The sequence below is a fragment of the Oncorhynchus gorbuscha genome, linkage group LG07 (genome assembly GCF_021184085.1).
Source record: "Oncorhynchus gorbuscha isolate QuinsamMale2020 ecotype Even-year linkage group LG07, OgorEven_v1.0, whole genome shotgun sequence".
Classification (NCBI taxonomy): Eukaryota; Metazoa; Chordata; class Actinopteri; order Salmoniformes; family Salmonidae; genus Oncorhynchus; species Oncorhynchus gorbuscha.
The window spans coordinates 64,919,655-64,932,154 of NC_060179.1; the positions used below are offsets into that span (position 1 = coordinate 64,919,655).

Below are 12,500 nucleotides of genomic sequence, written 5' to 3' on the forward strand. Positions count from 1 at the left end.
CACCTCTCTGAAAGAGGAACACAGCGAGGAGAAGCATTGCAGATTAGGAACAACGACGACATCAAAGCAAAGTCGAGGGATTTGAAGACTTCACAGATTTCCATTTGGGTCCTAAGCAGTACAGCAGCACAGCAATACCAGATTACAGATTTATTCTCTTTGAAAGAAAAAAGAGATTTGCCACAATTGACCACTGTCATTCTACACATTCAGGAAATCTGTTTGGTTCAAAGTCTAAAGGCTTTTGCATGTATCAAAGATGGTATTATTTCTAAAATGTGTGGTAACTTAATTGACTGTTTGATGTATTATTCACATAGGGTTAGAGAGGATTTATTTGATTTTCAACATCTATTTGGCGGGGAAACTAACAGAAAGTTACCTTTCGAGTCCCCAACTCTGTGTCTTCTATGGCTTGTAGCACAACTAGGCCTACATCATCAATGACAGCCACTGCTCAAGCATGTAGTCTCATTGGAACAACCTTGTGGGCACTAAAGAGAAAGTGAAGCTACTATTCTTCAGCAATCCACTCTTATTGAGTCTGAGGTGAAAATGGCGTTTACACACGCAGCCCAAATCTGATCTTTTTTTTCGAAAAACGTATTTATTGCCGACACGATGTTTGAATTTGAAAAGGAAACCAAAATGAAAGAAAGTTTGAGAAAGACAGGAAGACTGCATTATTATGTTATATGAATATGACAGTTACATTATACCAGTTCTACAGTTGCCAAAGTGCCATTTTTTATTTTAAAAAATGTGTTATCAACTTTTATCAACGGCTGTCTGACCAACTGGTTCAATATAACACCTTAGTTAAAAAAAAACAGATAGTGAAAACGTTTTCGGAGACAAAGGGTCAAGTTTGAGAGAGAATATTCTCCTCAGTAATAACTCAACTGTAATTTGTTTTCTGTTTTTCTCTCCTTTCCTTCTTTAGTCATGGGCAGTTTTGAAGAGGGTGAGCGTGCCCAGTCGGTCTCTCAGGGGGAGGGGGCGGTTGTTCCCGCTCCACGCATCAGGAGCTTTCCCCAGCCGCAGGTCACATGGTTCAGAGACGGACGCAAGATTCCGCCCAGCAGCCGCATGTAAGATGCACGATGATGCTGTCTCTTATGCAGCTCACTCGCTCTGTCTCTCTCTCTCTGTCTCTCTCTCTGTCTATATATATAAATATATATATGTACCTCTCTGTTATTGTTGTCACAGACAATGTGTCGTTTTTTCCATCAAGATGTTGTCTATTTGCATAACAATAGATATATTGTCTATTATGTGTTTGTGTGAATGTGTTGTTCAGTCTATTGTGTTTCATATGTGTGGGCTGCATCTGTGGATTTTCTGTATCTATATGCTATGTGGTTGATTGTGCATGTGTTTGAGAGAGAGTTGGAGAGAGAGAGAGAGAGAGAGAGAGAGAGAGAGAGAGAGAGAGAGAGAGAGAGAGAGAGAGAGAGAGAGAGAGAGAGAGAGAGAAAGAGAGGAAGAGAAGGGGAAAGTGAGACAGAGCGTGAGAGAGTGCATGTTCTATCTGGTTGTAACTATGTCTCCATCACTTGAAATAGTCTTCGCCTCAGTGAAATGTACTCCCAGGGCCTCTCCTCTACTCTCCCTTTATTCTGCCCTCCAAATGGAGGCGAGCAGTGAGGGAGACTTGTTTACCAGGTCAAAGAGAGGCCTGGTACTATCAGACTACATTGGGGCCAGACAGGGGCCTCTGAGAGGGGGGACAGGGGGCCCTATGGCACTCTGAGTGCCTGGCAGAGCCGCTAACAGCCTCAAATGGGATTCTTGTCTTGGTTTCTTGTCTTGGCATTCCCCCTCTTAAAATGGAAAAGGGGTCAAATAGAGAGTTGCTTTTGGAAAGAGGTGCTAGTTTTCTGGCCTGAGTGGGAGACTGGGAGCACTGCTAATTTTCAGTAGAAGGATTGCCTCCAGATATATATATCCACTACAGGACTGTAGGACTAGGAGACAGGCAGCTACAGCCAAGGTGACAGCTTTGCTAATTGAGTTTTGGTTTCTTTTTTGTTTTGGCAGGTTTTTTTATTTGTCCTTGTCCTCTGTGTGTGAGAGGACACTGTGTGTGTGTGTGTGTGTGTGTGTGTGTGTGTGTGTGTGTGTGTGTGTGTGTGTGTGTGTGTGTGTGTGTGTGTGTGTGTGTGTGTGTGTGTGTGTGTGTGTGTGTGTGTGTGTGTGTGTGTGTGTGTGTGTGTGAGGGGACACAGCATGTATGTGTGATAAAGGTGACCCACCCCTCCCTCATCATGTGTCTGTGTATTCATCAGGGAGGTGACCTTCCCTTAGGTTAGAATGCGGCTTCCTTATCTGATACTCATCATCAGTAATCATCACCCGTCCCTGAATGACAATGAGACAAGGAGAGAGACAGGGTGAAGGAAGGAGAGAGACAGAATAGAAGAGAATTGGTTGGAGGAAAGGGTAAAGACCACCTGACTAATGAGTCTGGTGTGTCTCCTTCCTGCTGTGAGTAAAGAGGTCGGAACCTCATTGTATACAAAACATGATGTTGCAAAAGACTAATCAAAACACTACATTGAACTCTTTCACTTTTCATATGTTTCCCATTGGAAAGTTAGCCTGGCTGGTGCACGACCCACGTGACCCTCTGAGCTGGTGTCAGACTATCTGAAAGTAGCTCATTCTCGTGACTTTCTCTCTCTCCCTCTCTGCCCCCCCCCCCCGTCATCTATCCCTCTCTATCACCAGGCACAGGGCCACCCACCGTGTGTCCTTCTATACACCCTTGTCCTTGCCTCCCACTTTCTAGATCCTAACTTTCAAATTCCACACAAACCAGCTGTCAAGGTTAATATGTGCAAATAAGCACACTGGCGATAACATGGTGGTCTTTTTTTAAAACAATTATTTCATTGAATTTGAATAGCGCCACAGGCATCCACTCTGTAGTGGCTTTAAAGCCTTAGTAGAAAGAGAGAGGAGGGTTAGAGAGGAAGGGAGAGAGAAGGGTGGCAGGGAGCCTAGTGTTTTAGAGCATTAGGCCAGTAACTGAAAGGTTGCAAGATCGAATCCCAGAGCTGACAAGGTAAAAATCTGTCGTTCTGCCCCTGAACAAGGCAGTTAACCCACTGTTCCTAGACTGTCATTGTAAACAATAATTTGTTCTTAACTGACTTGCCTAGTTAAAATGAGAAATAGAGAGAGAGTGTGTAAAGGTTTTCTTCCGTTGAAGGAGAGGAGGACCAAAATGCAGCGTGGTTAGTGTTCAACATGTTTAATATTGACGATAAACGAGAATAGTACAAAATACAAAACAACAAATGTGAAAACCGAAACAGTCCTATCTGGTGCAATGACACAAAGACAGGAAACAATCACCCACAAAATACCCAAAGAACATGGCTGCCTAAATATGGTACCCATTCAGAGACAACGATAAGCACCTGCCTCTAATTGAGAACCAATCTAGGCAACCATAGACTTACAATAAACACCTAGACTAGAAAACACCCCATAAACATACAAAAACCCTAGACCAGGTAAAAACACATAAATCCCCCATGTCACACCCTGACCTAACCAAAATAATAAAGAAAACAAAGATAACTAAGGCCAGAGCGTGACAGAGTGAATGAGCAGAAACAAAAATGAACCTTGTTGAAGGTTAAGTCTCTCACTGTATGGTTTCTCTGCTTGTTGTCACCAATAGCCTGTGCAGCCTGTCCTCTCACTGCAGCAGATAACTTATATACTCATTACTGGTCTATATAAAGTTCACTCTAGCCTCTGGGGCGCAGGTGTGTTTGGAGAGAGAGGAGAGCAACAGCAACCACGGGAGAGACGGGCACAGAGAATCTAAATGAGGGCATTGATTTTTGTTGTTCCCCACAATGAAATCAGGCAGGGGACTGTGGATCGGTCTGCTTCCGTCTGTTAGTGTAACGGATGTGAAACGGCTAGCTTAGTTAGCGGTTTGCGCTAAATAGCGTTTCAATCGGTGACGTCACTTGCTCTGACTGTTATACTGTTATACTGTTACATTAGCACGTTAGTCACCGGCCCGATTTGGACTCGGACTCAACTTGGTTGAATGATTGCCATAGAGAACCGGCATTTTCCAAATTACACTGATTGGCCCAAGACGGGAACTATAGTAATTAATTAACTGAAATTTGTGAGTCAAACCAGAGAGGAAGAGGTAAAGCTAGAGGGATAACTGCGCCCGAAATGGAGGTCAATGAGAGAGTGTTGAATTTGGTTAACAAAAAACTGTAATGGCTTATTTGCTACGTGTGGCTTATTTGATGGAATAGAAGTTTTGTAGTGCATAGGTTATTATTAGTGTACTGATATAAGTAGGACATGTGACGTCCCGGCAACTTTGAGAAAAAAAAACACTTTATATCGGAGTTGTGCTTTTTGTTCACACGCGTATCTGCCCTCTCATTGGCTAGAATGGTCCCACCTGATCTTGTCTCCTCCCGACTGCCTTCTAGCCTGGGTACCAGTCTCTTTGGCTAATAATCCTTGCCACTCCTTGTTATTGCCAAAGAGTGTTTGGCACATGACATGGAGTACAGAGAGTGGATAAACTAAAGAGACTGGTACCCAGACTGCCTTCCATTTTAGAAGACGTTTATTTTCATTGTTGCAGCGGCCACTTGAGAATCTGGTCAATATAATGGATAATCTGTGGTCACACATGATAACTGAAATGTGTTAGTCACACTCGATATCTCAATTGGCCCAAGGGGGGCTCTGCATTATTTGTGGGGGACAACATGTTTCTCTCTCCCGTTCTCTCAGGTTTTCTCTCAATCAAATTCAAAATTGTAAAAAGGCTTTATTAAAGTCTCTCTCTCTCCATCCCTCTCTCTCTTCATCCCTCTCTCTCTCCATCCCCCTCTCTCTCCACCCCTCTCTCTCTCCATCCCCCTCTCTCTTCATCCTCTCTCTCTCCATCCCTCTCTCTCTCCATCCCCTCTCTCTCCATCCCCCTCTCTCTCCACCCCATCTCGCTGCATCACTCTCTCTCTCTCCATCCATCCCTCTCTCTCCATCCCCCTCTCTCTCCACCCCCTCTCTCTCCATCCCTCTCTCTCTCCATCCCTCTCTCTCTCCATCCCCTCTCTCTCCATCCCCCTCTCTCTCCACCCCATCTCTCTGCATCACTCTCTCTCTCTCCATCCATCCCTCTCTCTCTCCATCCCCCTCTCTCTCCACCCCCTCTCTCTCCATCCCTCTCTCTCTCCATCCCTCTCTCTCTCTCACCCCCTCTCTCTCCACCCCTCTCTCTCTCCATCCCTCTCTCTCTCCATCCCTCTCTCTCTACCCCCTCTCTCTCCATCCCTCTCTCTCTCCATCCCCTCTCTCTCCACCCCCTCTCTCTCCATCCCTCTCTCTCTCCATCCCTCTCTCTCTCTCATCCCCCTCTCTCTCCATCCCCCTCTCTCTCCATCCCTCTCTCTTCCATCCCCCTCTCTCTCCATCCCCTCTCTCTCTACCCCCTCTCTCTCCATCCCTCTCTCTCTCCATCCCTCTCTATCTCCACCCTCTCTCTCTCCACCCCTCTGTCTCTCCATCCCTCTCTCTCACTCCACCCTCTCTCTCTCCACCCCTCTCTCTCCATCCCCCTCTCTCTCCTTCCCTCTCTCTCTCCTTCCCTCTCTCTCTCCATCCTCTCTCTCTCCATCCCTCTCTCTCTCCACACCCTCTCTCTCTCCATCCCTCTCTCTCCATCCTTCTCTCTCTCCATCCCTCTCTCTCTCCACCCCCTCTCTCTCCATCCCTCTCTCTCTCCATCCTCTCTCTCTCTCCATCCCCCTCTCTCTCCACCCCCTCTCTCTCCATCCCTCTCTCTCTCCATCCCCCTCTCTCCATCCCCCCTCTCTCCACCCCCCTTCTCTCCATCCCTCTCTCTCCATCCCCCTCTCTCTCCACCCCCTCTCTCCACCCCCTCTCTCTCCATCTCTCTCTCTCTCCACCCCTCTCTCTCTCCATCCCTCTCTCTCTCCATCCTTCTCTCTCTCCATCCTTCTCTCTCTCCATCCCTCTCTCTCTCCATCCCCCTCTCTCTCCATCCTCTCTCTCCATCCCCCTCTCTCTCCATCACTCTCTCTCTCCATGCCCCTCTCTCCATCCCTCTCTCTCCATCCCTCTCTCTCTCCATCCCTATCTCTCTCCATCCCTCTCTCTCTCCATCCCCCTCTCTCTCCATCCCTCTCTCTCTCCATCCCTCTCTCTCTCACGTCATCTATTTGAGGTGTCATACATGTCATTTGCAGCATCTCTTCTCACCACCTGTCTCTATCTTTCCTCTCCTCTCTCCTCTACCACTATAGAAATGAATACTTCCAGAATAACAAAGCAATATAACATCTTCTAAAATTGAACACAATTGACCCTGGGGTGTGTGGTATGACTCCTTCTCCTTTACGTTCTGCTTTGGCACAATTGATGCTGTTCAGATATGACTTCCATCACACTGTAGTCAGCCAGGTAGCCAGGCAGGTTGGAGCTGGGAGATTGGAGTGTTGCGTGTGCGTCACGTTGGACCTAGTTGGGGGTTCTCGATGCCTGCCTGAGTCCCCCCATAGCAGGGTGTATGGGAGGGGAGTCGGTGAGGGCTTTAGATTCCAAGGACATGAAGGCGGGTTTAGTTATGTGTGAAAGTGTAGCCTTGGAGAAAGATTCTGAGTGTAACTTAGTTACGTTTTTCTCAACTTTCAAAGGCACATTGGACTGGTCTCCCTGGAACGAACGGGGAAATGAAAATACAGTATCTATCACTATGGATATGTAAAGTAAACAAGATCCATGGCGGCTCAGAGAATTCCCCCATTTCGGCTCCCCTGCCTCCAGTTTCCCTTGACAGGCAATGTCTCATAGTGGGCCTGCGACTGTTATCTCTCTGCCACCCGCGCTGCCTATGCAGCTGTTCTTTCTGGCATCCACCTAGTCTGCTCTGTCCTCTGACTGTTAGCGTCCTTGTCGCAGAAAAAGGGTTCTATGTACTCTTCATAGTGATCCTGTTTAGCTTCAACAACAGAAATATGGCCCTTAACTGAAAAGAGCAGTCATCTGTTCAAAAATGTAAAACCCAAACTGCCTTCTTTGTCTCCAATCTGCTTCTCTACATTTGATTGATCACCACTGTCCTGAACAGGTTTAGTGTCTGGAATTCCGGCCGATCTGCTCTGCACCAGTTGGTTTTAGACTGGCTGTGTCCCGGCCGGGCTCATTGGAATGCAGTGTGCCAGGGCTGGGTGAGGCCGAGGGGAGAAAAAGTACTTATTTAGCTCTAATAGCAATTACTCTTCTCTCATTGAATGAGATGCAATTGAAAGGGCCTTTTCCATTTGGGGGCTGTGATTTGTTGTGTTATTCCCGAGACTTAATGTGCTGTATAATCAGAGCCTCCTTCAGTAAACACATTTACCCGGAATTGCACCGCACCGTTTGCCAGATTGGAAGGTGAGTCAGGCGCGAGGAGGAGTAGAGGAGTCAGGCACGAGGAGGAGAAGAGGAGTCAGGCACGAGGAGGAGTAGAGGAGTCAGGCACGAGGAGGAGTAGAGGAGTCAGGCACGAGGAGGAGTAGAGGAGTCAGGCAGGAGGAGGAGTAGAGGAGTCAGGCGCAAGGAGGAGTAGAGGAGTCAGGCACGAGGAGGAGTAGAGGAGTCAGGCGCAAGGAGGAGTAGAGGAGTCAGGCACGAGGAGGAGAAGAGGAGTCAGGCACGAGGAGGAGTAGAGGAGTCAGGCACGAGGAGGAGTAGAGGAGTCAGGCGCAAGGAGGAGTAGAGGAGTCAGGCACGAGGAGGAGAAGAGGAGTCAGGCACGAGGAGGAGTAGAGGAGTCAGGCACGAGGAGGAGTAGAGGAGTCAGGCACGAGGAGGAGTAGAGGAGTCAGGCGCGAGGAGGAGTAGAGGAGTCAGGCACGAGGAGGAGTAGAGGAGTCAGGTGCAAGGAGGAGTAGAGGAGTCAGGCACGAGGAGGAGAAGAGGAGTCAGGCACGAGGAGGAGTAGAGGAGTCAGGCACGAGGAGGAGAAGAGGAGTCAGGCACGAGGAGGAGTAGAGGAGTCAGGCACGAGGAGGAGTAGAGGAGTCAGGCACGAGGAGGAGTAGAGGAGTCAGGCACGAGTAGGAGTAGAGGAGTCAGGCACGAGGAGGAGTAGAGGAGTCAGGCACGTAGAGGAGTCAGGCACGAGGAGGAGTAGAGGAGTCAGGCACGAGGAGGAGTAGAGGAGTCAGGCGCGAGGAGGAGTAGAGGAGTCAGGCACGAGGAGGAGTAGAGAAGTCAGGCACGAGGAGGAGTAGAGGAGTCAGGCACGAGGAGGAGTAGAGGAGTCAGGCACGAGGAGGAGTAGAGGAGTCAGGTACGAGGAAGAGTAGAGGAGTCAGGCACGAGGAGGAGTAGAGGAGTCAGGCACGAGGAGGAGTAGAGGAGTCAGGCACGAGGAGGAGTAGAGGAGTCAGGCACGAGGAGGAGTAGAGAAGTCAGGCACGACGAGGAGTAGAGGAGTCAGGCGCGAGGAGGAGTAGAGGAGTCAGGCGCGAGGAGGAGTAGAGGAGTCAGGCACGAGGAGGAGTAGAGGAGTCAGGCACGAGGAGGAGTAGAGGAGTCAGGCACGAGGAAGAGTAGAGGAGTCAGGCATGAGGAGGAGTAGAGGAGTCAGGCACGTAGAGGAGTCAGGCACGAGGAGGAGTAGAGGAGTCAGGCACGTAGAGAAGTCAGGCACGAGGAGGAGTAGAGGAGTCAGGCACGAGGAGGAGTAGAGGAGTCAGGTACGAGGAAGAGTAGAGGAGTCAGGCACGAGGAGGAGTAGAGGAGTCAGGAACGAGGAGGAGTAGAGGAGTCAGGCACGAGGAGGAGTAGAGGAGTCAGGCACGAGGAGGAGTAGAGGAGTCAGGCACGAGGAAGAGTAGAGGAGTCAGGCATGAGGAGGAGTAGAGGAGTCAGGCACGTAGAGGAGTCAGGCACGAGGAGGAGTAGAGGAGTCAGGCACGTAGAGAAGTCAGGCGCGAGGAGGAGTAGAGGAGTCAGGCACGAGGAGGAGTAGAGGAGTCAGGCACGAGGAGGAGTAGTGGTCAGGCACGAGGAGGAGTAGAGAAGTCAGGCACGAGGAGGAGTAGAGGAGTCAGGCGCGAGGAGGAGTAGAGGAGTCAGGCGCGAGGAGGAGTAGAGGAGTCAGGCACGAGGAGGAGTAGAGGAGTCAGGCACGAGGAGGAGTAGAGGAGTCAGGCACGAGGAAGAGTAGAGGAGTCAGGCATGAGGAGGAGTAGAGGAGTCAGGCACGTAGAGGAGTCAGGCACGAGGAGGAGTAGAGGAGTCAGGCACGTAGAGAAGTCAGGCGCGAGGAGGAGTAGAGGAGTCAGGCACGAGGAGGAGTAGAGGAGTCAGGCACGAGGAGGAGTAGAGGAGTCAGGCACGAGGAGGAGTAGTGGAGTCAGGCACGAGGAGGAGTAGAGAAGTCAGGCACGAGGAGGAGTAGTGGAGTCAGGCACGAGGAGGAGTAGAGAAGTCAGGCGCGAGGAGGAGTAGAGGAGTCAGGCACAAGGAGGAGTAGAGGAGTCAGGCGCGAGGAGGAGTAGAGGAGTCAGGCACGAGGAGGAGTAGAGGAGTCAGGCACGTAGAGGAGTCAGGCACGAGGAGGAGTAGAGGAGTCAGGCACGTAGAGAAGTCAGGCACGAGGAGGAGTAGAGGAGTCAGGCACTAGGAGGAGTAGAGGAGTCAGGTACGAGGAAGAGTAGAGGAGTCAGGCACGAGGAGGAGTAGAGGAGTCAGGCACGAGGAGGAGTAGAGGAGTCAGGCACGAGGAGGAGTAGAGGAGTCAGGCACGAGGAAGAGTAGAGGAGTCAGGCATGAGGAGGAGTAGAGGAGTCAGGCACGTAGAGGAGTCAGGCACGAGGAGGAGTAGAGGAGTCAGGCACGTAGAGAAGTCAGGCGCGAGGAGGAGTAGAGGAGTCAGGCACGAGGAGGAGTAGAGGAGTCAGGCACGAGGAGGAGTAGTGGAGTCAGGCACGAGGAGGAGTAGAGAAGTCAGGCACGAGGAGGAGTAGAGGAGTCAGGCGCGAGGAGGAGTAGAGGAGTCAGGCGCGAGGAGGAGTAGAGGAGTCAGGCACGAGGAGGAGTAGAGGAGTCAGGCACGAGGAGGAGTAGAGGAGTCAGGCACGAGGAAGAGTAGAGGAGTCAGGCATGAGGAGGAGTAGAGGAGTCAGGCACGTAGAGGAGTCAGGCACGAGGAGGAGTAGAGGAGTCAGGCACGTAGAGAAGTCAGGCGCGAGGAGGAGTAGAGGAGTCAGGCACGAGGAGGAGTAGAGGAGTCAGGCACGAGGAGGAGTAGAGGAGTCAGGCACGAGGAGGAGTAGTGGAGTCAGGCACGAGGAGGAGTAGAGAAGTCAGGCACGAGGAGGAGTAGTGGAGTCAGGCACGAGGAGGAGTAGAGAAGTCAGGCGCGAGGAGGAGTAGAGGAGTCAGGCACAAGGAGGAGTAGAGGAGTCAGGCGCGAGGAGGAGTAGAGGAGTCAGGCACGAGGAGGAGTAGAGGAGTCAGGCACGTAGAGGAGTCAGGCACGAGGAGGAGTAGAGGAGTCAGGCACGTAGAGAAGTCAGGCACGAGGAGGAGTAGAGGAGTCAGGCACTAGGAGGAGTAGAGGAGTCAGGTACGAGGAAGAGTAGAGGAGTCAGGCACGAGGAGGAGTAGAGGAGTCAGGCACGAGGAGGAGTAGAGGAGTCAGGCACGAGGAGGAGTAGAGGAGTCAGGCACGAGGAAGAGTAGAGGAGTCAGGCATGAGGAGGAGTAGAGGAGTCAGGCACGTAGAGGAGTCAGGCACGAGGAGGAGTAGAGGAGTCAGGCACGTAGAGAAGTCAGGCGCGAGGAGGAGTAGAGGAGTCAGGCACGAGGAGGAGTAGAGGAGTCAGGCACGAGGAGGAGTAGTGGAGTCAGGCACGAGGAGGAGTAGAGAAGTCAGGCACGAGGAGGAGTAGAGGAGTCAGGCGCGAGGAGGAGTAGAGGAGTCAGGCGCGAGGAGGAGTAGAGGAGTCAGGCACGAGGAGGAGTAGAGGAGTCAGGCACGAGGAGGAGTAGAGGAGTCAGGCACGAGGAAGAGTAGAGGAGTCAGGCATGAGGAGGAGTAGAGGAGTCAGGCACGTAGAGGAGTCAGGCACGAGGAGGAGTAGAGGAGTCAGGCACGTAGAGAAGTCAGGCGCGAGGAGGAGTAGAGGAGTCAGGCACGAGGAGGAGTAGAGGAGTCAGGCACGAGGAGGAGTAGAGGAGTCAGGCACGAGGAGGAGTAGTGGAGTCAGGCACGAGGAGGAGTAGAGAAGTCAGGCACGAGGAGGAGTAGTGGAGTCAGGCACGAGGAGGAGTAGAGAAGTCAGGCGCGAGGAGGAGTAGAGGAGTCAGGCACAAGGAGGAGTAGAGGAGTCAGGCGCGAGGAGGAGTAGAGGAGTCAGGCACGAGGAGGAGTAGAGGAGTCAGGCACGAGGAGGAGTAGAGGAGTCAGGCACGAGGAGGAGTAGAGGAGTCAGGCACGAGGAGGAGTAGAGGAGTCAGGCACGAGGAGGAGTAGAGGAGTCAGGCACGAGGAGGAGTAGAGGAGTCAGGCACGAGGAGGAGTAGAGGAGTCAGGCACGAGGAGGAGTAGAGGAGTCAGGCACGAGGAGGAGTAGAGAAGTCAGGCGCGAGGAGGAGTAGAGGAGTCAGGCACGAGGAGGAGTAGAGGAGTCAGGCACGAGGAAGAGTAGAGGAGTCAGGCATGAGGAGAAGTAGAGGAGTCAGGCATGTAGAGGAGTCAGGCACGAGGAGGAGTAGAGGAGTCAGGCACGTAGAGAAGTCAGGCGCGAGGAGGAGTAGAGGAGTCAGGCACGAGGAGGAGTAGAGGAGTCAGGCATGAGGAGGAGTAGAGGAGTCAGGCACGTAGAGGAGTCAGGCACGAGGAGGAGTAGAGGAGTCAGGCACGTAGAGAAGTCAGGCGCGAGGAGGAGTAGAGGAGTCAGGCACGTAGAGGAGTCAGGCACGAGGAGGAGTAGAGGAGTCAGGCACGTAGAGAAGTCAGGCACGAGGAGGAGTAGAGGAGTCAGGCACGTAGAGGAGTCAGGCACGAGGAGGAGTAGAGGAGTCAGGCACGTAGAGGAGTCAGGCACGAGGAGGAGTAGAGGAGTCAGGCACGTAGAGAAGTCAGGCACGAGGAGGAGTAGAGGAGTCAGGCACGTAGAGAAGTCAGGCACGAGGAGGAGTAGAGGAGTCAGGCACGTAGAGGAGTCAGGCACGAGGAGGAGTAGAGGAGTCAGGCACGTAGAGAAGTCAGGCACGAGGAGGAGTAGAGGAGTCAGGCACGTAGAGAAGTCAGGCGCGAGGAGGAGTAGAGGAGTCAGGCACGAGGAGGAGTAGAGGAGTCAGGCACGAGGAAGAGTAGAGGAGTCAGGCATGAGGAGGAGTAGAGGAGTCAGGCACGTAGAGGAGTCAGGCACAAGGAGGAGTAGAGGAGTCAGGCACGAGGAGGAGTAGAGGAGTCA

At 51.7% G+C, this 12,500-nt stretch overlaps 1 protein-coding gene across 5 annotated transcripts in view; it reads left to right on the plus strand.

The window, feature by feature from the left end:
* sdk2b (sidekick cell adhesion molecule 2b) overlaps positions 1 to 12,500 on the plus strand; it is a 539,954-nt gene that overhangs the window by 426,426 nt on the left and 101,028 nt on the right. For all 5 annotated transcript variants that reach the window (XM_046357200.1, XM_046357198.1, XM_046357201.1 and 2 more), the window contains exon 4: positions 944 to 1,091. In XM_046357200.1, coding sequence (XP_046213156.1) covers positions 944 to 1,091 — 148 coding nt within the window. The remainder of the gene's footprint in view (positions 1 to 943; positions 1,092 to 12,500) is intronic.